The sequence below is a fragment of the Falco punctatus genome (genome assembly GCF_963210335.1).
Source record: "Falco punctatus genome assembly, chromosome: 2".
NCBI classification, from domain to species: Eukaryota; Metazoa; Chordata; class Aves; order Falconiformes; family Falconidae; genus Falco; species Falco punctatus.
Window position 1 is genome coordinate 24,786,378 of NC_137581.1, and position 25,113 is coordinate 24,811,490.

General features: G+C 36.9%; 1 protein-coding gene across 6 annotated transcripts in view; it reads left to right on the top strand.

Annotated features, from left to right (window-relative positions):
- Positions 1-25,113, top strand: part of FRY (FRY microtubule binding protein) — a 217,527-nt gene that overhangs the window by 84,790 nt on the left and 107,624 nt on the right. For all 6 annotated transcript variants that reach the window (XM_080377495.1, XM_080377492.1, XM_080377493.1 and 3 more), the window contains exons 3-10: positions 8,755-8,808; positions 17,409-17,548; positions 19,665-19,755; positions 20,159-20,238; positions 20,356-20,436; positions 22,065-22,233; positions 24,599-24,691; positions 24,786-24,884. In XM_080377495.1, coding sequence (XP_080233621.1) covers positions 8,755-8,808; positions 17,409-17,548; positions 19,665-19,755; positions 20,159-20,238; positions 20,356-20,436; positions 22,065-22,233; positions 24,599-24,691; positions 24,786-24,884 — 807 coding nt within the window. The remainder of the gene's footprint in view (positions 1-8,754; positions 8,809-17,408; positions 17,549-19,664; positions 19,756-20,158; positions 20,239-20,355; positions 20,437-22,064; positions 22,234-24,598; positions 24,692-24,785; positions 24,885-25,113) is intronic.

Consider the following 25,113-nt stretch of genomic DNA (forward strand, 5'->3'; position numbering starts at 1 on the left):
ACATCCCCCATTCTCTGCAGGAAAAAAAAAGCTTCCTGCATTTTTCTACCATGGCCTTGCACAGAAGAAATAACTTTGCTCTTCATAAATCAGTTGGTGTAAAACTCTTTGCATATAGGATTGGAGCGTCAGTTAACTTCTTTGCTTAGGAAACAAACATGTACCAAATGACCAGGGTGCATCAAGGTCAGGGAAGAGCATCCTCTCACTCTGCCAGCTCTCAGAAGAAGTGTCAGAGACGGAAAGGAGGGAACAGTACTGTTCCACTTACACACTTTTGACTGCAGTAACTTTATCTCCTACATCTATTTAATTGACCACTGGATCTTTCAGGTTTTCTATTCCACAGAGGTCTGCTGTCACAAAAACCTTTTCTTCATAGAAGTGATTATTATAGGCATACCACTGAATTAATATTTTTTAAAAATACTTGTATTGGCTGATGAAAAGCACCTAGCCGAACCACCTTGATGAACAGCTGGAACAGGGCTTTGAATAGCAGTTTCATGCAAAGGTCTTAACGTGGATGTGGAAGTCTAGATCTCCATACTCTTGTGTTCTTACAATGCTAAAAATAAGTTGCATACAAATCACTGTATCAAATGTTTTTTCAGAGCATCATGTTTATTCCAGTCTCACAGGCTCATAGATGAAAGATATTGAACTCTCCTACTGCATCTCATCACACCACTCTTGACTGAAGCCTTATACAAAGAATTATTAAGAGTATGACTCCAGAAAGCATTTTTCCTGGCTTCACATCAAGAGCAAGGTGAAAACTGTTTTTAGGGAGTAGAGCTTGGGCTGGGTGTCTGTATTTTGAGCACGTTTGTGTTCCTATTATGGAGAAACCTTTTTATGAAAATGCATTGTAGTGGGTCTCAGCACAAACAACAGAAGGAGAAATAGGTATTTACTTAATGCGGTTTGAGAAGTAAATCATACATATCTCACCTTGAAGCAAATGCATCATATAAGCAAAAAAACCTGTCTTTTTTGTGTGTCTTGCTGTAGTCAGGCTTTGTAATGTAATAGCCATCTTGTGTTCCAACTCAACAGTTTTATTACCGCTGCTTCCTATAACAGACCTTTCTCATTTCATTAATACCATTTTTATTAGTTCAGCAATGACTGAATTAAAATGGCTTAGAGTTTTTTTGAACATTCAAATTTACAATCAACTATCAGTTTAGTTGATAACTCCTTTAGGAGTGTAAATCACTGAATCTGTAATAATTGATTATCAGTATAGAAGTTGGGAGTATTGATAGTGTCGAACTTAACCCATGTAAATCATTAGACTTGGGACTACTAATAAACTCAATCCTGTACCTAAAATTCAATTAGCACTGTCTTAGTTCATCCATTGTATTAACTGTATAGGCCTTCCTCAAGCTGTACATCATGGTCCTTTCATGAATTTTCATCATAAGTACAGATGCCCCTAAAACTTAACATATTACCTGCCCCAGCAAACTGGGTTCCAATTAACAAAATTTTATCTTCTTACATTGGAAGTTTTTAAGTCAGAATCTGTCAGTCTACTTATACAGGTCTATGATGGAACTGTTGTCAACATTAAGTATCCACACTTTGTTTCTAGGTGCTCTTTTAAAATTCATCAAACATACAGTTTGTAAAATTCACCTCTTTTTCTCTACACCATAGTACTGGAGTAATTAAAATCAGGGAAACCCAAGGGAAAGTATTATGATAGCCCACCTTACAATTTGCATGTGTTTAGACAGAGGATTTTTATGCGTTCATTAAGTTACAATTTTTAAAAGGAATTCCTATTAACACAAACCTGAAGATAAACAGCCAATAAAATTTGCTTTCTCACTTGTGCTAGAGTCTGCCTCAGACTTCAGTAAAGTCATCCTTAGTACTCTTTTCAAGCTTTCAGATTTTACAAATGCATGTATTTAAAATATTTCTTTTGGAACTTGTCAACTGGTAGCCATCAGCTTATTTGGGTTTATAATACCTTAGTAAAAGGCTTTTTTTTTTTTAATTCTTACCTACAGAAGAGCATTTTATGTCACAATGGAAAATATTAGAGAAGAAGCAAATGCTGAGAGCAGTAGGGGTTTTGTTTTGAGAGGGGTTTTTTTGGCAGTTACCCATTTATCTGTAAAGAGCGTTTAACCTTTGTTTAAAGTTTGTGATTGTTTATTATCCACACTGAGTTCAAGTCATGTCTGGAAATTTTTCTACTGTTCAGGTAAGAATGTCAGAGTTTTTGAGTTGTTTGCAGAAGGTAACTGAAAGAAAGAACTTTTTTGTTTGTTTTCTGTAAGGGGTTTTTTTCAGGTTCCATGCTATTTTGGGAAAGTTGCAGTGCTAATTTTTGCACTGTGCATCTAATAGCTTAGAAAGCAATCTATAATTAAGTGGGCTTATGTCTCTCTTCAGGCTGCTTGGAATTTACATCTGTAGAGTATTCATTCTGAAAATGTTTGTTATTTCTTTGGCTTGTTTAGCTGTTTTTTCTGATACATCATTTACTTCAGATTAAACATTCTCATAACCAAAATATCTGAGTGCCCACATTTTAATTTTGTTGCTAGACAGCACAGGTAAAAGATGCCTTTTGAAAACAATGTGATAGTCAGACAAAAATTAGCCTGTAATACCTGATGTGATGACATAAGCTATCACTGAGTCAGAGCAGTACATGACGTGGTGGCAAAGAGGCAAGAGTCAGAGCCAGTGAGTGAAAACCTGTATTTGAAGCTGAACTGATGTTTCCATACATAGTTTTGTATTCAGCAGCACAGCAGTACTGGGCACATCTTTTTACACATGAATGAAACAAGAGCTATTACAAAGAAAAAAGCAATTGCGTGAAGAAGTAATAGACTGAATAGTACTGAGCCTGTCTTCTAAACATGCACCTTTCATTATTTTTATGCAATAACTATAACGCCAAGTAGGTTTTTGACCTGAGTTTGCTAAAATAAAAATTTATGGGAGATGTAAAATGCTTTTACATACATTTCGTAGTCACTTGAAATGCCTTTTTTCTCCTTATGAAATACCTTGTACAATTAGCATTGCTTTTTTACTTACTTTTCAAAATTACTTGATGTTCATCAGTTTAACGTTTTTGCAGTCTTTAATATTGTCTTATGCAGAATTGTGGTGTTTTCTTGAAGCTATATTATCATATCTTTTTTATTATGTTTGCCTTTAGAATTTCCTTTGGTGTATGCTTAGAATTTCAAAGTTTAATAAAGGAAATCCTATTTTCTGTTTATTTTACTATCTGTGTACCATGGTCACTGACGCAGCCTCTTAAAAGAGGTATCTAGCAGCTAGTTGATGCTGAGCAGAGCAGCAAGAAAATGAAAGATTCTGTTGTCATCCACTGAACCAGTAATTTATATTTTTATGCATGAGGACCTGCTGACTTGCAAAGAATGGTTGTGACAGGACACTAATTGCCTGTTTCATAGAAGTTCCAGGTGTGAGACATTTGGGAGATGATCAGAGGAAACAAATTGTGCTTTTCAGTCAAAAAGCTTGGCTCTCTTAATTGCTTAGACATAAATTAACTAGGCTTCCTAGGGTGGTGGTGAGAATTCCCAAATAGTAAAAAGGTAAATAAGAGATGAAAAATATTTCCCAAGACATCCAGTACTATTTTCAGTATGACAGCTTTTTTAATGGGACCATAGACTGTTCTATCAGTTTTTGAGAGGGCAAAACAGAAGTGAATACTTGTAAGTTCAGCTGCATGAACCTGCCCAATGCAGGATCAGCACAGATCCGTTCCGGGAGGGAGGAGGTAGGAGCACACAGCTGAAGTGGAGGCAGGGACCAGACAAACTGTCCACAAGGCAACAAGTTGGTAGTTCAGGTGCATCTGAAGGGTCCATGCGCCTCTGTGGAATAAAGTTGCATGTGCTTAGCCTTAACAAGCAAATAGGTATCATAGCATTTTCTCCTAGATGATACAGATAATAATCTACGCACCACATCAATGCAAGATTGACAGCGATATGTTTTCCAATACCTGTATATATTTTATATATATATATATTTTATATATATATATATAAAAACCAATGGCAAAATAAAAAATCTGGTATCTTTGATCCAGCTATTTTTGGAGCAGACCTTTTCTTACAAAACACCACTTTCCTTTCCTGCTGAAAAGAATGTAACACAAAGATGCTGGGGGGAGGGGAGGTGTGTGTGTTGCCATAATGATGATTCATTGTAAGCAGGAAAGAATTACACATGGGGTTTTTTTGGTTCTTAAGACTGCACTTCATGCATTTTATATATATTGTAGCTGTAGTATGAATGTGGTCTATGTCTACTCTGTTTTATGTGAAAAGGTCGGTTCTGCTGTTTCTTTTAGGGAACTCTTCCATCCTATCAGACTACTCAGTAGAGTATGTGTAGCTGCTTTTTAGCATGCATTGCAAAACTTACATTTTGTATCAAAATATCCTTTTATCCTCCATGCTCTTATAAAAATATAGGGTTTACAGTACTCTGTCAATACAGTACCCTGTCATAATTCAGTAGGAATAATGTGCCTAATAGTTGCTGAGGTTAGAAATAACTCTAAGGGGCATTATATATTATTATAACATGGCATGGTGAAGCTTAATAGGCACAACATCCTTTTTTTTTCATGTTTCCCTGAACACTCAGTTCTGTGACAAGTGGGCAAGAAGAGCTATTCCTGTGTAAATTTACCCAATTATGTTTGTGTAGCAGCCCTGAAAAAGCATTAATGTATTAACCATTAAAAGTACCTAACAGTCTTTGGAGAAATGTTTTAGTGTGCCCATGTGAATAGACGGTTTGACTGATCTGTTATTTTTTAGATAAATTATAAATATTATAATTAGTTGATGTGTGTAGATGTGTTAAAATACACATTTTCCATTGCATGTTCAACATAGTCTACTCTATTATATTCTGTTAATGTTTTCAAAACAGTAGTGGGGCAGAGGAAGGAAATTAATTTTTAGGTGAGCATTTTGGTTTGTAAACATTGGTGATGCAAAAAGTTTAGATAGTTTTATTGAAAAACAATAGTTTCAAATATTATTTGCAAAAATGTCTTTGCTGATCTTTACTGCTTATCTCTAATGTGTATTCATGTCATGGGAGTTTCCAGCATGAACAAATACAGAGTGTACAATTGAAGGCAGCACTTCAAACAAGAAATAAGGATGTTTAACTTGGTGATTAAAAATGGAAATGTTATTATTGAGAGCCCATTCTTCTGAAATTTTCTGATGTTTTTTATAGCACAGAAAGGTAGGGGCTCTTTCAGATTAATCAAAACTTTTTTTATTCATATTTTGTGGATGTAGGCTTTGGCTCCAAATTCAGCCTACCTCTTCATCCAAGATTTGGAAGACATTTCTGTAGCATGTATTATAGCTACAGAGACTCAAACAGTCAACTCATAATGTAAAAGGGCCTCTTTGCCATTTCTGAACTGGGTGGGCAAGAAAATAAATAAAAATAAAATAGTGCCTTGAGGTTGGAAAACATTTTTAAGATTTTTTTTAAAACTTTTAAATAAATGTATCTCCAGAGTAAACAGACTGTTATGGAGTCTATTATTTAGAGGCAATTTCACTTTAATATATGTTTTAACCTTGCCTTTGCCAGTCCTGAACCTTTGGTATATACTAAAAATGTCTACCATGAGTATAAATATGTTTTATATAGTAGCTGCCATACCAACAATGTGGAAAGTGCTGTATTAAATGAAATGGTAAGATTTTTAAGGATATTAGAATGAAGTGGTATAGAATAGGCAAGTTGTTTACAGTAGATGAGAAGAAATTATCTATTGCCTAAAGAAAAACCTGCTGTTTTTAAAGAACACTTGAAGCACTTGCGTGTAGTTGAGCTGTCTTTGAATTTACTCAGCAGCATCTTCCTGAGTTGATTACTTGTCACCCTCACTGTGCAAGCAATCATCCTTTTATATATTAGAAGCTCTTAAACGCCAAAACCCATATTTTTATCTGACCCTTCATCTTCATTCAGCTCATTATCTATTCAGTACTCATCATTAGGAATAAAGTAAATAGTAATAGCTCCTACTTTGACTTCTCTCAAATCTCCAAGCTCCAAATACAATTTTCCATGGTTATTGCCATTCATTGCAACAGGGGTGCAAGGAGTTGCTCTGACATGGGCAGCTCGCTCCCAGAACAGCGGGTATGTGCAGAGACACTTGGCTTCATGGGGTCAGCTTGAGTCCAGCTGGGCTGAGCTGTCGCTGCAGTCACGGCAGGCAGCGTCAGTGGCAGCACTGTAGCTGGAAAGAGCCGAGGAAAAAGCAGCAACAGCAGCAACCCGAACAGGGGGATGAAGAGGAGGCTGAGACAGCTGCAGCAGCAGCTGCTGCCTGGCAGGAGTGCAAGGAGAGGGGAAACAGCAGGAACTACAGTAGGTGCAGGATGGGATGAAGGGGAGAAAAAGGCCTAAGTTAAAGCCCCAGACTAGAGACATTGAGAAGTTATGGCGGCAGCACCCTTCCTGGGTTTTGATGGGTGTCCTTGGCTGGTCTCCATCCCAGGGCTGTCTTCTGCTATGACAAAGTCTTGCATGGCCCATGAATGTACCATTGCTAGGGAAGCCCTGGTCTAGTTGCCTGTAAGAGAGAAAGAGATGAGTGGTATTGCCTTGTCAAAATGGAGGGGGGATCTTCGCTAACTCAGAAGCACAGCCCCTGGGGAACATCATCATTGGAAACTCAAGTAGTTGTGAGGTGTGTCTGTGCTTCCAGAGATAGGGGACAGGTGATTAGGACATTTTCAGATTTGCAGTTCCAGACCTGGGTTCCCAGAGCATGTTTTGTTTCATTTAATTGTGCTACCTTACAGATAAACATGTGACAAGGAATCTCACACCTTATTTCTGCCTGAAACACTGGATGCATTTCTGCAGGATTTTAGATACTACTGTGAAAGCCAAACATTGCAGCGTCGGGTATGAGAACACAAGACTGCTGCATGCTAAAGCACTACTGAAACAGACCTTAAAAAACTTGTCTGTGGTAGCACACGTCTTTTGTAACAGAATCAGAAATTTAATTAAAAAAAAAAAGAAGATTGTGTATTGGGTTTTTTTTTCTAAACTGCACTAATTCTCAGTACATTGATTTGTCCAGGACTCATGAAAACTTAAGGAATCTTTTTCTTTCTAAAGTAATCGAACACTGCTTTTGAAAGTTCATCTGCTGTCCTTTTCACTGTGGGACAATAGACAAAAGAAGTATTGTCCTCCATGGACACAACTAGGTGGGGTAGCACAGAGTTACTGATTGAGGAGGACTGCAGGTGGGGTAGTGTCCTGTCTCTTTCTGGGCTAAAGGGTTTTACTGTGTCTGTTCATTACAAATAATCTGCCATAAAGTTCTAATTAATAGTTGCCTTAATGTCACTTGAAGGAGTCACTTTAGACATTAGAGATAACAATGAAAAATATTAACGACTGTCCTGGATAAATCAGTGACTCAGTAGAAAACATTTTGTTGATTTTTCTATTTGATAGGTAGTCAGGGGATACTGTGGTCACCCTGCAGCCAGCCTCCTTGCCAGCTGGCATTATAAATGGATCAGCATAATTAATTTCAAAATCAGTCAGCAGATTATACTGGGTAACACTTTCTCCAGAGAGAAACATGAAATAATAGAAAGCTTTGGACTGCCTCAAGTCTCTCCATTCCATTATCTCAGCAGCTTTACAGATTTCTTTGTTTTGCATCTCACATCCCCTGGCAGTGACAGTGTTTTGCCTGATACATTAACAGATGCTCATGAGTGTAATAGTTTGCTGAAAGCTGAACAGAAAATCTCATGCTGAGCTGGTGGGAGAGCCCTGATCTTGCAGCTGTAGAAGAAGATGCATGATTTACTAATGAATAAGGCACTGGCACATTTCAGACACCAGCAACAGTAGTACAATTCAGCACAGAATTGTGGTGGTGACATATTTTTTCAGACTGTCGTCTGCCTTCATGTATTGTTTATTTTCAGTGTGGTTTAGGAGATTCAGGTTTTGTACACTGTTGCATTTTTCAATGGACTATGTACTTCTACATGCCTTAGTAATTGAGCCTGCTTGGCACGAAAGCCATAAAGGTAAATGGATGTTCACATATGGGTACTCCTTCTGAGATGGGCAGTTCTCCTTGGCCCTCGCAGGTACTCTGGGAATGTGTCCTGAAAATTTGCTTCCATTCCAAAAATGAGGGTTTTTTTTTATTTTCAGTAATAATTTCTTCCACAATTATGTTCCTTAAAAATGAACTCTGTGGTATGGGATCCTTCTAAAATCACTTTCTTTGAGTATGCACTGCGTGATGCACTGTATCTATGGACATGTTTGTATTGCCAGGTAGTAGTACAACAGGTAAGTACATCATGTACCTAAATAGAGCTCCTTGGTTTTGTATTAGAGGAAATAACAGGTGTTTTTTATGATTTTGAAAGAATTTATCATCAGTGTGAGCACCAAGTAACTCAGGTGTAATAGATGGTTAATCTTTTTATTTCTTGGAAAGACACTAAAGACATCATGTCAGTGTTAGGTCATATTTATGCAGAGGTCTCCTTTGCATATGAAACAAATGGTAGCTCCAGCATGAAACTGATCAGGAGGCAAATTATGTGAGTAAAAATCTAACAGGAAAAATAATAGTAGAGTTGATAGAATATATCATAGTATTGGTTTTCAGTAATACATATTTACTGTATTTCCTCTTAGGAGAAGCCACTGACCAAATCTCTGCAACGAGGAGAAGACCCCCAGTTTGATCAAGTAAGACACTTGAAATTACATTAGTTCCATTCCTCAGGCTAGAAGACAAATACTTAGAAGGCAATCTAGTGTCCTTATCATTGCATACTTCAAAAGTAATATCTCTCTAGTCAAGTGATGAGTGCTTTGCCTAACCATTCTTGGGTTTAAATTAGGAGGATTTTTGCAGTGTTTTCAAGCTCAGTATTTTTTTGCCATAGAATTTCTTGCTTTTTATAGTGTATTAGGCAAATGCATATTATTTCCTGGCTGTTTTCCCTGATGGAGATTTAGAACCAAACTTTTTATCTTTTCAGAATATCTGGTTTTGAAACAGGTGCACAGCGCCCAATATTTCTGTTATGGGGTTTCTCATATGGTTATCAGGGCCTTTAGGATTATTGTCATTGCTGTTAGTCCCATCAGTCTGCTTTGTCTCTGTAGCTGTGACCGAGCATGATTTACATGCGCTCTACACTTCACATAGGCTAAGCCAACCTGTTGTATTTAAAATTAAGCATAAATTCAGTTGTTTAGAGTCAATGCCTATATATGACAAGGTAAATAATAATTAGAGAAAAATGATTGGCAGGAAAAAAGAATCAAAAACTGAAATAGAATTTATGTAATTAATTAGATTTCATGTAATAAAACAACAAAAATGTAATTAATAAAATGGAATTTATATCTGGCATTAAATTAATAAATATATTATGTGAGGGAAATGGAACAAGTATAAAAATAAAACCAACAGCGATATACACACTTTTTAATGATATAAGAGAATGAGTTTTTGTCAACAGTCTTCCTTTAAAAAAAGAATCTACAAAAAATTCCTACTTAAGTAACCTATTTTGAAATAGAGAAGGATAGGTGCTAAAGCGTTTAACTTGCATTAAGGATGCCAGAACTCACAAAACTCACTCCCAGCAGAGGAAGGATAAACTGAAGGTGTATCATAAGCAACAAGGTTTGCTGCTGCTCCACTATTCCTGCCTCAGCTGCCATTGTTGTCACCATTGCTTCTATCTCCATGGCTGCCCACACCAGCGTGCGGCCAACCATGCCAGAAATACAGGACAGAGAGACAGAAGCAGCAGCAACAGCAACAACACTGAAAACAACTGAGGCTAATGCCATAAGCTGCAAGTACCATAATGATTAACTTAACTTTGAGAGGGGAGGTAGGTATAGTAGGACTTTAGAACCTCACACGAATTTAACACATTTATCGTGCTTTCTAGGGCATTGCACCAGAAGCAAGGATGCCTTGTGAGACCCCACTGGCATTCACAAAGGCTCACTTCATAATTTTAGCTTGGCAAAGTTACGCTCTCTAGGCGGTTCTGTAGCTGCTTTTTGGGAAGGACTAGCCTGCATGGAGGGCTGTTCAGAGCAGGAGATGAACGGTAGGACTTGTGCATCCCTGTCCGCCTTGCTGACCGCAGAGAGACCCCACAGGGGAGCCAGCCACTGTAGGCTAAAGGAGACTGCTTTATGAGTACTCCCTACCTGCCTAATGAAACTTTTTGTGGTATTCTGACTTAAATTTTATATATATTTTTTTTTCCTTCCTGTGGGAAGGGTGTCAAACACAAATGGGAAAGAAAAACAAAATAAGCCACCCATATGCAAACCTTGTGATACAGTTCCTGCAGTGTATTAAACAAACACGTAATGGGTGGCCATGATTTGATTAAATATTCATGGTTAAGCAAATTGTGGCCCTTTACAAGGAAGAATTAGAAGACTTAACGCTTCTCCTAGTTATTGGTAAATAGACAGAAAATCAAACAATTAAGTCAAGATCAATTAATGAGAACAGCCAATGCTTCCTGGAGTAAAGCAACTGCATATTTACAACCGTAGCAATTTACTCTGAATGCTGGCAGGAAAAAAACAGATGCAAACAAAAAACAAAGGCAAATTTTGCTATACACAACATTTGCATGTATTTCTAACTGGACTAAAGTCCTACCTTTGTGTAGAGTTGACGGACAAATAAAGCTGAGTGTGCCTTAGATGTCTTGTCAGAAAACCTTGTTTTCAGTGCCTTGAAATTTTCCGAACTATTCAGATTGAAATGTTCAGACTATCAGTCTGCCTCAGCCTCAGTTGTTGGGAATGTTTCCCTTTCCAGGTTTCACATTGTTATCTGCTTGAACAGCATGATCATTTTAAGAGTTTAATTCTCCTGGTATTGTGGTATGCCTTTGTTTGGGAGATGGGACCTGAAACTGGCTAATGAGCCTGTTTTCAAGAACATAGTTCATACTTACCAAAATAATTCTAGTTTGGCTAAATTGTAGTTAGATTTTCATTTAAAATTTTGTAATACACTGTAGAGATTTGATAGAACTCAGCTACAGTAGAGGCAGGAAGATAGAGCAAAAAGTGTTTCTTGGCACATTTGACTCAGTAGATTAGGTCAGTACATCTCAGTATTATAAAGCTGCTTTGCAAATGATAACATGTCAGTATTATAAAGTTGTCACGAAAGTATGAATAATTTTGCTGACATTAAAGATGAAGGTGTGGTCTACCTGGAAAATTCTGAAGATCATGATTCCACATGATACTGAAATCCAAGTAAGAGGACATGTGCTTTTAAATCAAACCATTTAAGTTTTCTTCTTTAAGTTAACTCAAGTATTTAAAGAGTCTGTGGGTTAATGTAAGTCCAGGTTGATAATCCCTTGCTTCTCCCTTTCAGGTATGGTGGAAAAGTTTGGTGTTTATTCCTGAAACACATAAAGTCATCTAGCAAAAACAGGAAGGGGCACACACATGACATTCCTAACATTTTTACTACAGAAACCAAGACAGAAAATTGGGAGAACCCTCATGAACAAACGTTTTCAAGGGGTGTCTAACAATTTTGACTTTCAATTTTAAGGCATCAGAAGTGACACGCTGCCAAAGGAACCTTATTTTCTTTTTTTGACTTTATCAAAATTATCTCTGTTCAATTTGAATGAAATTGATAGGTGATGCTGAAGTGACCAGGTCACTAGTCACTTTAAAAGATCTGAGCTGCATCCTCTAACTGTAAATTAAAAAGCACCAAAACTAAGGCATGACCTGATTTAAAATTTGCCTTTTGCAATTCAACTTCAGAGGTGGGAAAAAACATCCAAAAAATGCCCCTTTACAGTAACTTAACGATGAGCAGAATGGAACTTTAGCTACCCAGAATAATCAGCATCAAGTTTAGCATTGACACCCCTGAACCATTTAAAACAGGTATGAAAGCACTGCTTACTTCCCCTAAACAGCTTTACCTTTGGCTCTCTGAGAACCTGCATTTTTCCCTGCCCATTCTCAAATACATTTTAGGAATGCTGGTTGTTATGGCGGTGATGGATCCAGCGTCTAGGGACCTAGCTATACACAGGCCGAGCAGTTTCTTTCCATGTGGATGTAGTGTCAGTGCCTCCTGTTAGGCAGACAGTATTGTCCTGTGGGCTCTGTCTGGCTGCCAATTGCATCACCCTCCTGAAAATCATAACAGTGGCTTGAGCAATGTATGAAGTAATCTTACTTATCCTGACTTGCAGAATGTCTCACCATTAGCCTTACAAACTGGGTTCCTTACACTGACTGTGTAAAGGACACTTTCCTTTGTAGGTGTGCATGTATATAAATATACAGAAAATTATGTAGTTTTTTCATATGGTTTTGTATATCTTCATAGTATATTTAAAATTATGTTTATAAGTTTTTGATTAGACAACTCCAGTTATCTGTTGGCAAAGAGCAATACTGCTCTAGCATTAGGATGCTCTGTGTCCCAGATTACAGAGATGTTATTAAACATTGGACTACTGAACTATGACTTAACTTTCTATTACAGGAAACCATAAAGTTGCAGTACATGGAAAGATCAAAAGCTAGGGTGAAAAAAACCCATAATTATCCAAGAGGCTTATCCTCACCCAAAGACACATTTTTATTAGTCTTTCTCAGCCCCTACTGAAGTATCTGCTGTTCTTAACAAGGTATATAAATGTTCTATGAACTGACAACACTGGAGGCGGAAGGGAACTGTGTAATCTTGGATGAACCTGCAAACATTTTTCCATATAAGAATACAAAATAATTGAAAAGTTTTAACTATGGAAGTGAAAACTTAACAGCGTGGCTTAGTTTTCATATGAAACTGTCAGTATGAGGTGCCTGTTGCAGAGTTTCAGCATAAACTGCACAAAAGTTTGTGCTTATTTTAATTATACTACTCTCTTCTTAGAAGTGCACTAAATTGAAGAATACAGATTGGAAAGCTAAAACATTTAATGTTTTATATACTTTTAGGAGATGGAAACAAAAAATGGGTCAAGGTAAAAAAAGGAAAATAAAAATAATAAAAAATGTGGAAAATACAATTATACATAAATAAGACACTAAGCAAAATACTAATGATGAAGTGTCCCTTTTTCATAACAACCTAGATGTGGTAAATGACATACTGATAATTATTCCCATCCAATATTACATTTGTTAGATGTAGTAAGTAAATAACAGTGTCATAATCATTGCAGTAGCACTGGAGTTAGACCCTTTTATGTTTTCCCTTTCCCTGCTTTTTGCGCATTGTCCTTCACCAGCAGAAGGGCACATCATACAGGTAGTATAAGAAATGGTGGTGATGAGGTCATAGAACAACCTTGGCTCCTGATCAGAAGTTCACGTTCAAGCAGTGTGTAAAGAAGTAAATCTGAAGGCAAAATTAAAGATAACACATTCAGAACTGAACTTGCTGCACACTAGAAATAAATGGGTTTTCATGTAAACTGTTATCCTGGTAGTAAAATAGCTATAAACAGTGCTAATTTATAAGCAAGCTAGGTGAAATTACCCATTTATAAAACTAGGGTATTAAAAACTCCAGGTTTTTTCCTTACAAAACCCAAGGTCATAAATGAAAACTAGTGAGTCCAGCTTAATAGTTACCAGTTTTAACCATTGCCAGGGAGATTTAACTTCATAGCACTGTCCAAAAAAATGCTTAGAACAAAGATGTGGATGAAAGGAGATCTACACAAATGCAACTGTAAAACTTGCTCCTAATGTTTCATTTTACAGATTTTTCAATTAGAGTTGACTTGTCTGGAAATCGGTCATTAGCAGAAAAGAAATGCTTTGTCTCAAAGGGTCCAACAGAATTAGATCATGTAGCTTCTTTGATTAGAGCTTGGGGCAGTTCAGCTCTCCACCTTCCCCCTGCCCCAGTCTAGAGTATTAGGAATAGAAACTGTTAACTTTATCTCCTTAATTTCATATATTGCTTATGAAATCCTGGTCTTATTGAGGTCCATGACAGTTTTGCTGTTGATTTCATGGACCAAGGATTTCATTGCAGCTGTTACTTTCCTTGAATCTGTATTGTTTGTAATTATGGGGCTTTGTTATAGACATGCGTTAAGTGGAAAAAGCATTGAATAAAGGGAGGACATTATTGCATGGCTACAGATAGACAACATTTATCAAATTCTGCTTTCAGTAGCGTTGATAGAAAGTGTAAAATCTCACCCCTAATGTCCATTATTTGCAGTCTACACAAGAACAATTTGAATACGGAATATGCAGACACTGTGCAAATAATAGAATAAAAAAAATAAACCAACCCTATGCAAAAATGAATACTGCAATTCTGCATTATTAAAACAGCAATAAAATGCACATTTAGCATACATATGAAATATATGGTATAGGAAAAAAATGCAGACCCAAGAAATTAATGATACTGTTGGAAATTGAATGCAGTTTTGAATATGTTTGCTGTTAAAGCACATAGAAATTCATATGTGAAATACAAAAAGTAATCAGCATCTATCTGCTGTCAGTAAAAACATTTCTTATATTTGCATTTTGACTTTTGACAATATAGCAAGACTTTATGAAAGTGTATAACTGTAGCAAACTATCTGAGCAGAATTTCATTAAATTTACTCTTATATATTAGTCCAAAATAAATATTAAGCCTTTACATAAAGTATATTTAATGCTCTGTGAACACAAGTTTTAAACAGCTCCCTACTTGTGCAGTTTTCTTACCCTTAAGCTATACAGTAGGTAGTTCATTTATGATAGGAGAACATGATCGTTTGTCCAACAAGGACATATTTGTACATCTGTGCACTCCCTTTCAGGAGCAGCACAGAGCTAGAATTCATCTCACTCCTGGACTTACTTCCAGTAAATGAAAGGGTTGAGTAACCAACACACTGGCTAGACTTCCCTCCCTTCCTGTTCCCTGGGAGCCAGGTCTTTGCCCAGTCCACCCTTCCTTCCTGTCTTAAAAGTGCAATGACAGAAAGATTTTTAAAAAACCTATACTGACCTTTTATCACCACTAAAGACATACACTGTAAATTCAGCAGAGAAAGTATGGCTTGAGGACATTTAACAGGAATCACTTTGACTTTTTGTGGTGAGTGAAATTGAGTAGCTGGGATTTAGAGAAGAATATTGATGACTATGTTAGTAAATGTGCAGGCAGACCTGATTGAAACAACTTTTGACTTGCAGTTAAATATTGTGATCTCTTAAAAGATAATTAGATCTATTTTAGTAGGGCCTGTAGTGTCAGGACAAGGGTAATGGTTTTAAACTAAAAAAGGTAGGTTCAGACTGGATATAAGGAAGAAAATTTTTTTTACATTCAGGCCGGTGAAACACTGGAACAGGTTGCCCAGAGAAGTGGTAGGTGCCCCATCCCTGGAAACATTCAAGGTCAGGTTGGACGGGGCTCTGAGCAACCTGACCTAGTTGAAGATGTCCCTGCTCACTGCAGGGGGGTTGGACTGGATGACCCTTAAAGGTCCCTTCCATCTCAAACTATTCTATGATTCTGTGATTCTATTCTAGCCTTGCCCAGCAAACCCTTTCTCACTGCTTCTCATAATTAACCATTGTTGCACCAGCTTCAGAAAAACTGTAGGAAAACAATAGAGAAGTCATTGAAATGTCTAAGCATTCTGACTTGGTAGTGGTTAGTTTGCACTGACACTAGGTATTCATGTCTTCTAAGTATTTATCTGAAGTCTTACGCTTGAAGGCTTTCGTATAATTGAGCCTGGGTTGCTGAAGTAATTCTTCATGAAAGGCCTCCTGTCACTTCTGCAAGCAGTGCCTTAATGCCATACTCCACAGCAACTTGTTTTGTATTTCAGGTAATAAAATACATGGGAAACACTGGATTGAAAGCTTTCCTAAAATACTACTTTTATGGAAATTTACTTTTACAGGGGAAGTTGTTATAGCTTTGTAATGCTTCATGTTTTATTTTAGGCCATAATACCTGAACAATAATAATACTTTATCCCCAAATTGTCTCATTAACTTTAGAGTCACAACATCACTGTGACTTAATTAAATTCTGAGGCTGGAAAACGAAAAGAGATCAGAGTTATTGGTGTAACTGTCATCCACAAAAGTTCTCATTTAAGGTTTTAGTAACATTTGGGAATTGCATGTAAGGTGCTCGGTCTTGCAGTTTTGCTCTTAGTCACAGAGTTCACACAAGCTTGGTCTTATATGAGACATTAAAATCTGCTGTTGTTCCACAAGCACTGAAATGTGCTGGTTTAAATTTAAGCAGGTGGATAATCCTGACAGAGTTAATCACGTAATCAGTGTACTTGACATGAACTACATACTTCAGCACTTCGCTCCTGCTACTCAGCATTTCACAGGATCAAGCCCTGCATGATCTTGAGGTGGTGACAAATCTTCAGATCAGTAGTTTATTCCTATTTTAAATAGTCATTTTCTGTTTTCTTAGAATGTACACAAATGCTGTAGCTGTGAACATTCAGTTGCAATAGATATATAATCCTCTTGTAAGATAATGGAAGTTTTTTTCACCACAGCTTTTATCTTTTCATGTTTTGCAGGTTTATGATTTCCTGTAATAGGAAGTTTAAGTCACAGTTAATTAGTTACATGTTCAGTAACATTTCTGTAATTGGTGACACAGTTTATACTGAGCAGTAGTCTTTCTTTCCAGTATGCCACTAGAGCTGCTAAATCAGTAACATTTAAGGAATAAAGACCCAGAAAACTGCAAATATTTTCCTATACATAAAAGAGAAATCTAAGTTACCATGTTTGTTAGCCTAATAGTAAGACAGATGCATCTGCATATTCAGTTGATTAAGATTATTGCAGAGCTTGTAGGGTTTCTCAGTGTATTCTGAGAATGGGTGGATCGGCATCCAGCAGTTGGATGTAACCCATGAAGACAGTACCTCTGATTCATCGCTTTTTCTTTCCTTATAATGTGCTCAAACTCAGATCAAAATTGTGGTAACAAATTAAAATAAACCCCTTGAAAAACTAGATAGTTTTCTGGCACGTTGTGAGATGCGATACACAATTTTAGTGCACTTTTAGTATCATCAATGGAAAGACGCTGTCAGCATACAACCCATTGTATTTCTACTTATGTTGCAATAGGAAGTGCAGAATATTAAGTTACTGCTTGTACCATGGGTCTCAAACATGAGATGAAAATAAAGAACATGTGTAACCATTGAATTAGTACTTTTTTTTTTTTTTTTTTTAAGGAGGAGGGGAAACTTGAATACCAGTTGATTTGTTGACTTGTATTTTCCCCATAGGTAATAAGCTCAATGAGCTCACTTTCAGAATATTGTCTGCCCTCTATCCTGCGCACTTTGTTTGATTGGTATAAAAGACAGAATGGCATAGAAGATGAATCTCATGAGTACAGACCAAGAACAAGCACTAAATCAAAAAGGTATGATTTTGAACATGCATACATACATTATTGACAGATTCTAAGGTAGAATGTATTAAGATTTCACCAGTCAGCTTTTGTGAGGTTACAGTTGCTTGAAAGTTGTTGTAATATTTTTCTGCTTGTTCCTGGAACTCTTATCTCAGCTTCTAGATGGATGGAGTAATTGTGTCTTTAGAATTATGGTCCTGATAGTTCAGACAGTTCCTTACTGCTGTTTCAAATGCTATAATGTCATTTAAATAGTGGTTTGTATAAGCTATGTTTGTTGTCTTTACCCATGTGAGGAGGCAATAGTTCTGTGACACTCTGAATTTTTTATATAGCTTTCTGCTTAGTCATACAAATTTCACATACACCTATCCTCAATCCAATAATTTGTGAATCAAAGAGCTTTAGCAACATTGACTTAGATCTTGAAACAAGCAAGCATACAAAAATAAAGTCCCCCAAACACATTTATTTGTCTCTTATGATATCAGTAGTTCCTTAGTAATAAGGCAACAGATTGGTCTTGTTTTATATCGAGATCTGACAGTAAGGTACAATTATTTTCTTCAAACTTACATTTTTTTCTGAATACTTTGGTACTACCTTTACACTTCAGTGAAGCAGCAGGAGAATCAGCACGGGCAGAGCTGGTGTTTGGAAATGCATAGGCAATTTTTCATATTAGTATTACATTATAATCCAGTAACTACTGAAGGCAACAGTTGCTGAAATGAAGGGTAGGAGCTAGTTTATATATCAAGGTAGGCATGAACCTGAATAAGAATCTTCCAAACTATATCAGTAGAATTAGGCAATATGAAGGCCTGGATGAGATTAATCCTTGCCTTTAAGTGCCTTTTTCTCTTGACTTGTTGCAGGACCACCTGCTCATAAATAGATGTCTTCAGGAGCTCCACTCAAAATCTAGTTGAAAGTCAGCTTAGCAGTGAATGAAGGCCATTCTGTCAATTGACAAAGTTACAGAAAGGACGTAGAACCAGTCCTTTCTCCAGTTAATGTGAAACCAAGATAAACAAAATGTGTGTCATTTATTTCATTGCTGATCGAGCAGAAGTCTTAAATGCGTGTTTTATTACAAGCACATATGTACAATTGAAATCACTAAAGTTCTTAAAGTTGGTAAGAATTGTGTTGAATTTATGCAAACAAAAATCTCACTGAAATCAGTGGTAACTTCTTCAAATGGACAGCAGAGTTGTCTCTAACGTTTAATTTTACAAAAAAGTAATATGTATTTCATGTTATCTTTTCAGTACAGTTTGAAACTGTAATCAGGTGATCCAAATGGATATTTTTTGTATGTTTTTTGCAGGCTATGCACCTCAGAGATTTATTCCTCTCGGTTCTTCTGCACAAGGTTTCAAACCTGGAGTTTGAAAAACTTTGATCTTTAGTGCTATCCCACTCCTTGTTTCTCCCTCAAAAGATGGAATGTTTGAGAGAGAAGCTGATGATCCCATATCACTGCACCTTTCCCTACATCCTAATTAAAGAGTAGTGAGTCCAGTGTTCTGTGGGTTCAGCTTCAGCAACCTGCACATTTGAATGTTTGACATCTGATGCCAAAGTTAAAAAAATAACAGTGAAACAGTTTTAAAAAGAGAATGTAGTTTGGTTATGATTTCTCCATCAGTACTTCTAAGGCATTTTTCAAAATCTGTCAGAAGTCTAAATATGAATGTGATAGCACAAAATAGTTAATTACGTTCACCTCCAAAGTGTGAGAACTGTCTAAATGGTGCTGTCAGCAAGGAAATTGAAATGAAATCCATTTGTTAGAATATAGAATCCAAAAGCTTCCTTGTTTTTGTTTTGGGTTTTTTTCTTGAAAAAGTTTTGTGTTGATCTTAAACTGGAAAAAAGAAGGAGGCAACGGAGCATGACATATAAACATTTGAGAGAAATTGAAAGTAACAAGTTAGATTAGGTCTATTTATCTCAGATTTTAAGAGCATATTAGTGCGTTACTTTCTGAAGTGCTGGACTGCTGTTTAAAAAGTAGAACACAATCCCCTGTTAAATGTATTAGTGTAATTGAAGAAGGCATATAATACAAATTATGATATATCTCCTAAATACTGTGTTTCTTGGTTTGATTTTGCAGTGATGAACAGCAGAGGGACTATTTAATGGAGAGAAGAGATCTGGCTATTGATTTTATTTTTTCTTTAGTATTAATAGAAGTTTTGAAACAGGTATGGAGTTCTTAAATTATCCATTAACTAATAAATGATGGAAATTACCAATACAACTGAATTTTAGGATTCTTCTTTCTTATTTCCATCTTTAAGAATCTCATAAAAACAAGAGATACATCCTACACGTGTTCATTGCTGTCTTTCTTGCACCTCTACTATACATAATATTCTGTGCTCATACAGACTTGACTTTGCCAAGTCTTTGGAGCTCAAGTGTTTCTCTTCAATACTAAGCAAAATTTAAATGGCTGGCTCATTTCAGCCGTTTTGTTACCTAGATGCTGTTTCAGCTGATACCGTATTTCTGTATGGGAGATACTGATGAGTAATACTAGCACTAAGGTATACAGCATGAAATGTAATATGTATGTGCTTGTTATGTTTTATTTTGTGTTTTCAGATTCCACTTCATCCTGTAATAGACAGTTTGGTAAATGATGTTATTAACTTGGCTTTCAAGCACTTTAAGTACAAAGAAGGGTAAGGCTCTTTTTCATACAAAAATTCTATGAAAATATTTACTTTCTTAATTTTTCAATAGCAGTGGTTTAAGCAGGATGCTTTCTCAGCCAAAAATTCTTTCTTGTCTCTTGCTAGGTACCTTGGTCCTAACACTGGAAATATGCACATTGTTGCGGATTTGTATGCAGAAGTAATAGGTGTTCTAGCTCAAGCAAAGTAAGCAAAACTGAATATCATATTTCCCGCATAATCTAAGAAGTTCTACTTACTTAGCATGTGAATTTTCTGATTTTCTCACTTTCTTAAAAGGCAGTGTAGGAATAAATAATTTTAGCTTACTGGCCTCTATTCATCCAGGTGTTCTAGAGCATAGAACTCGGGAGTCACAGGCTTTCTGCATCTAGTCTAGTGATACTGAGTAAATTCAACTTGACTACAGCAGCATTGTTTTACTTATCTCAGCAGTGACATCTGTGGAAAGCTCAAAGGGCTGAAGATAGGTATTTTAATTAATGTTTTTCTGTATGGTATTTTTTCTCTAGCTAGACAAACCAAAAAATGCCTATCCTCCAACACAGGAACATTTTTAAGTTTCTCTGCAATTATTTCAGTTCAGAACTTAATGCAAATGCTTCCAAGTCCTTCATCCTGCACTTCTTAGAGCAGATGACATAAACCACTTTGTGGACCAGGTCTGAAATTTTGAATCTGGAAGCAGACAGATTCAGAAACTCATGTACCCAATACAACATCCTACCATACGCTTACACCACAAACTAAGCAGAGAGTGAAATTTACTGCCCCAACACAGTGATCTCTGTCTCCTGACTTCTTGGTGTTGCTGAGGGTGAGTCTGGCTTTACAAAACCAGTCAATTTAGGTTGATGTAGCTGAAACATTTGAGTTCCTGAAAATCACACAACTTTCACAGACTTCAGCTAAGGTCTTACCTGGGCTTCTAAATTGGCTGGGTCAAAGGCAAAAGTGGAAGTGACATCTGGATCCAAAGCTTCATGTTGATTGTCAAAGATATACCTGTTCTCCATATTTTTTCTTATCTCCATACCTCCTTTTCTTCTTCAATTCTGAAGGGCCTTGCTGAGATGTTACTACTGCTAATGGGCTTCTTCCTGCCAACCTGTTTCTTTCCACTCTCCTGTGTTCTCTGTCAGAGGCGATAAAAAAACGTTGTTACATGCTGCACTTGCCCATGAAAATGACATTCTTTTCCTTTTGTCTCAAAAAGGATAGGAGGTCCTGTGGGATGATCTTCCTATATGTTATTGTTATGGACAGCGTGTCTCAAAAGACAACTGCAATACATTTGTGGGGGAGATCAAAAATTGTCACAGGCTTTTCCATCCCAGGTTCTTGTATTTAATGCTTAAGTGTTACTGTGATGGCTGTGAGAAAAAAAAAAAATCTGAAGGGAGGAACAGCCTATCTGAATATTTTCGTGGTTATCATTTAAGCATTTTCTTTTGAAAACATTGCATGTACTTGCAAGAAAACTATCTTTCACCTTGTTTTTTTAAAAACATGTAAGGGGGTTACTCTAATGATATTGTTACTTCTTATGTAAAAGAGAGGCATGGTAAGAAAATAATTTGAAAGATGTGATTATCTAAAGGAACTAAGATCAGGCTGTGTGCTTTGCTTTCTTTTCTGAATTTATCAGAAGTGGGAAAAAAACTAAACAAAAAGAAATCCATTCATTTACTCACTGAAACGGTATATTATAACCAAAGTTGAGTCATCTTTACATTTTTCCGCATTTATATACCTTACAATACCTTTCAAAAATTAATGTGTAGTATTTTGTACTAACTGATGTGAATTCATAGATTTCCTGCTGTAAAGAAGAAGTTTATGGCAGAGTTAAAAGAGTTACGGCATAAAGAACAAAGCCCATATGTCATTCAAAGCATTATCAGTCTTATAATGGGAATGAAATTCTTTCGAATTAAGATGTATCCTGTGGAGGACTTTGAAGCTTCTCTTCAGTTTATGCAGGTAAAATTCTTAAGTATGTAACTGTGATTCCCAGACCTTTTAGAATGGGCTTTCCTCTATCTTTCCTGCAATACTCCAGGAGATTTTCCATGTGTCACTCCCACATAAATGTATGAGCAACTACTTTCTGCTTGTTCTGAACCTCAGCACTCTGGAGTGTATCATTCCATACAAACTTTTCACCAGTTGTATACCCCTAGTCCCTGCATCTCATCCTCCAACAGAAAGAGATTTTGTTCTGTTAGACCCCCGGACCTTCCACACTGCTGTCCCGCAGCTGTTCCTTGCCCTGTGTCCCTGCCTAGCTATGTTTCCCTGGCTGCTTACTGCGTCCAAAGTGAATCTTCCACCATTGACATAGTTGCCAGAGCGGAGACAAAATTCTGATGGTGAAAAACACAAAGAATTGAGACAAAAGCTGGATGTGTTGCCTCCTTCCACCACACCTTCACACCCCTGCCTGTAGGACACATTCTGTACCCATCTGGTTTGAAAGCCACTAGTACAGAGAATAGTTTAGCTACATGAACGCTTTAAAATAATAGATGACATCATTTTATAAAAGCAAAGAAAATATTTTATGTTTAAATATTTTAAAAGTCCACATTCTTGCTGGTACTGTGCAATGGCTTCTGTTCCCATCAGCAAGCTTATTTAGCTTAACCTTTTTATTCCTCTCTTTTTTCTTGGGATCACCCTCATGGCTACATGGTTTGTAACCACTCATCCAGTAAAATACATGTTTTATATAAACCTCCATATAAAGAACAACTTGTCAATGGAGTGAAAAATCAATGTCACATGCCTACAAGTAAGGATTTGACATTGAAATACAAATACACAGGTGTACATATTTTATTTCAGTTTTGCAATATGTTTTAAATCGTATTTAAAAAATATTTTAACTACACAGAAACAGCTCATTTTGCTTCTTACCTTACACTTCATTATACAAACACAAGTGTTGACTTAATGTAAGTTATCCAGAGCTGGCAAGATACAAAGTAGTGTGTGTTCAGGGCACATGACTAGTAAGAGTGAATGACTTTATGGCACAGCATGTATCGCATGCTGGGATCCAGTGTTCACTGCTTTTGAAATTGGTGGTAAAGCACCTGTAAAGTAGAACTGAAAATTTGGATGCAAATGATCTCTACCTTCCTTGACTACAGTATCTCAGCTCAAAACTAATTCTTATAAATATTACAGTGCATTATAAGATGCACTGTGTATGTAGGAAAACTAATTTTGCTCACTTTGGTGAAATACAGTTCAATTCCTAGGGTCATTTGCCTGTTAATATAAGTATCTACATGCAGTGCTTCAGCTACAAGCTGTGTCACACCATCTCCACTTTAGTAGAGAGAGACACTTTCAAAGGGTGACCTAATCTCAGGAGCGAGCTCCAGCACAGAGTGCACAAGCAGCTCAGGAAGGCTACTGCCTTTGCATAGGAGCCTCAGCTGTGTAGCAGAAACAGCTGGAGTGACTGAAGCCATGTGCTGTAGCATCCCGACTGAGCCAGGAAAAATTATATGTGGTCTAAAGTGTAAACTCCCATACATGCATTTGCAGTAAAAAGGGTCAATGTGGTCCTTCCTTGTAAAGTCAGTGCCTGTTTTGGCCTTGGACCCAGAGAGGAAGAAATAACTGGAGCAGCATGATTTGTCATCCTCAGAGAGGTTGTACGGAAACACACAAGTGGCTGACTGCTTATCTCCCCTACATCACCTCCTGAGCAGCACAGCTGTGTGGATAGTAGTTCCCTGCATGTTTAGGACAAAAGTACATTTTTATTTTCTCTCTCAGTCCCCATTTGCAGGCTGGAAATTGTGGTGGCTGGCAGTACAGGTCTCTTCCTTCACATAGGACAGTCCTGTTTTGACCCTTAATCTGCAATGGATCCTAGCAGTGAAATTTATCCCAAAATATTTAGTAGCATTGTTCCTTCTCTTAAGTATCTTAGCAGAGAGGTATGCTCCTTTTATGGCTTCTCAGGGCACTGTGTAAAACAGTCCGTGGTGGGTATTACCTCTGCTTCTGAAGGTGTACACAGGGAAGGCATGAGGTCAGCCCCTGAGTCCAACTCCATTTCCATCCCCAAAGCACCACTGAAGACAGCTGGAATCAGTGGAGAGTTTGTGGATTATCATGGCTAAAGTAACAGATCCTTGATCTTGACTTGTGTCCTGCATTGTGCTTGCTGCAAAATGCAGATTTAGAAGTTAATGGACAAATGTTTTCTGTGGAATTTGCAAGATAAAAATAGTCACTGACACTTGATGTGCATTCAGCAAACATTTAGAGGGCTTTTTTCCAGCTGACATGTAATTTATGTTTCTTGTTTTGTTTTGTTTTGTTTTAGGAATGTGCACATTATTTCCTTGAAGTTAAAGACAAAGATATCAAGCATGCACTGGCAGGACTGTTTGTTGAAATTCTTGTCCCCGTAGCTGCTGTGAGTTTATTTTTCAGGTTGTTCGCATAATTGCTTTAAACTAGATAAAACAGCTTGTGAGATAGTGTTTTATTAACGTGAAAATTTCTTTCAGGCTGTTAAAAATGAAGTGAATGTCCCTTGTCTGAGGAACTTTGTTGAAAGCCTGTATGATACAACACTTGAACTTTCCTCACGAAAGAAGCACTCATTGGTGAGTAACCCTAAGAAGCAAAGGCTAAAATTCTTGCTCAGAAATATCTCTGAGCAAGACTCTTGGGAAATTGCAAAACTCTTTCCTGTGTTGGCTTTATAACCAATACATTTCTATTTGCAGGGAAGGTTACTGTGATTGCAGAAAATAACTGTATTTATTTTATTGAGATTATGATATAAATCAGTCTGAATCAAACATGTTTTCAGCGTCTGGTTCTGTGATTATC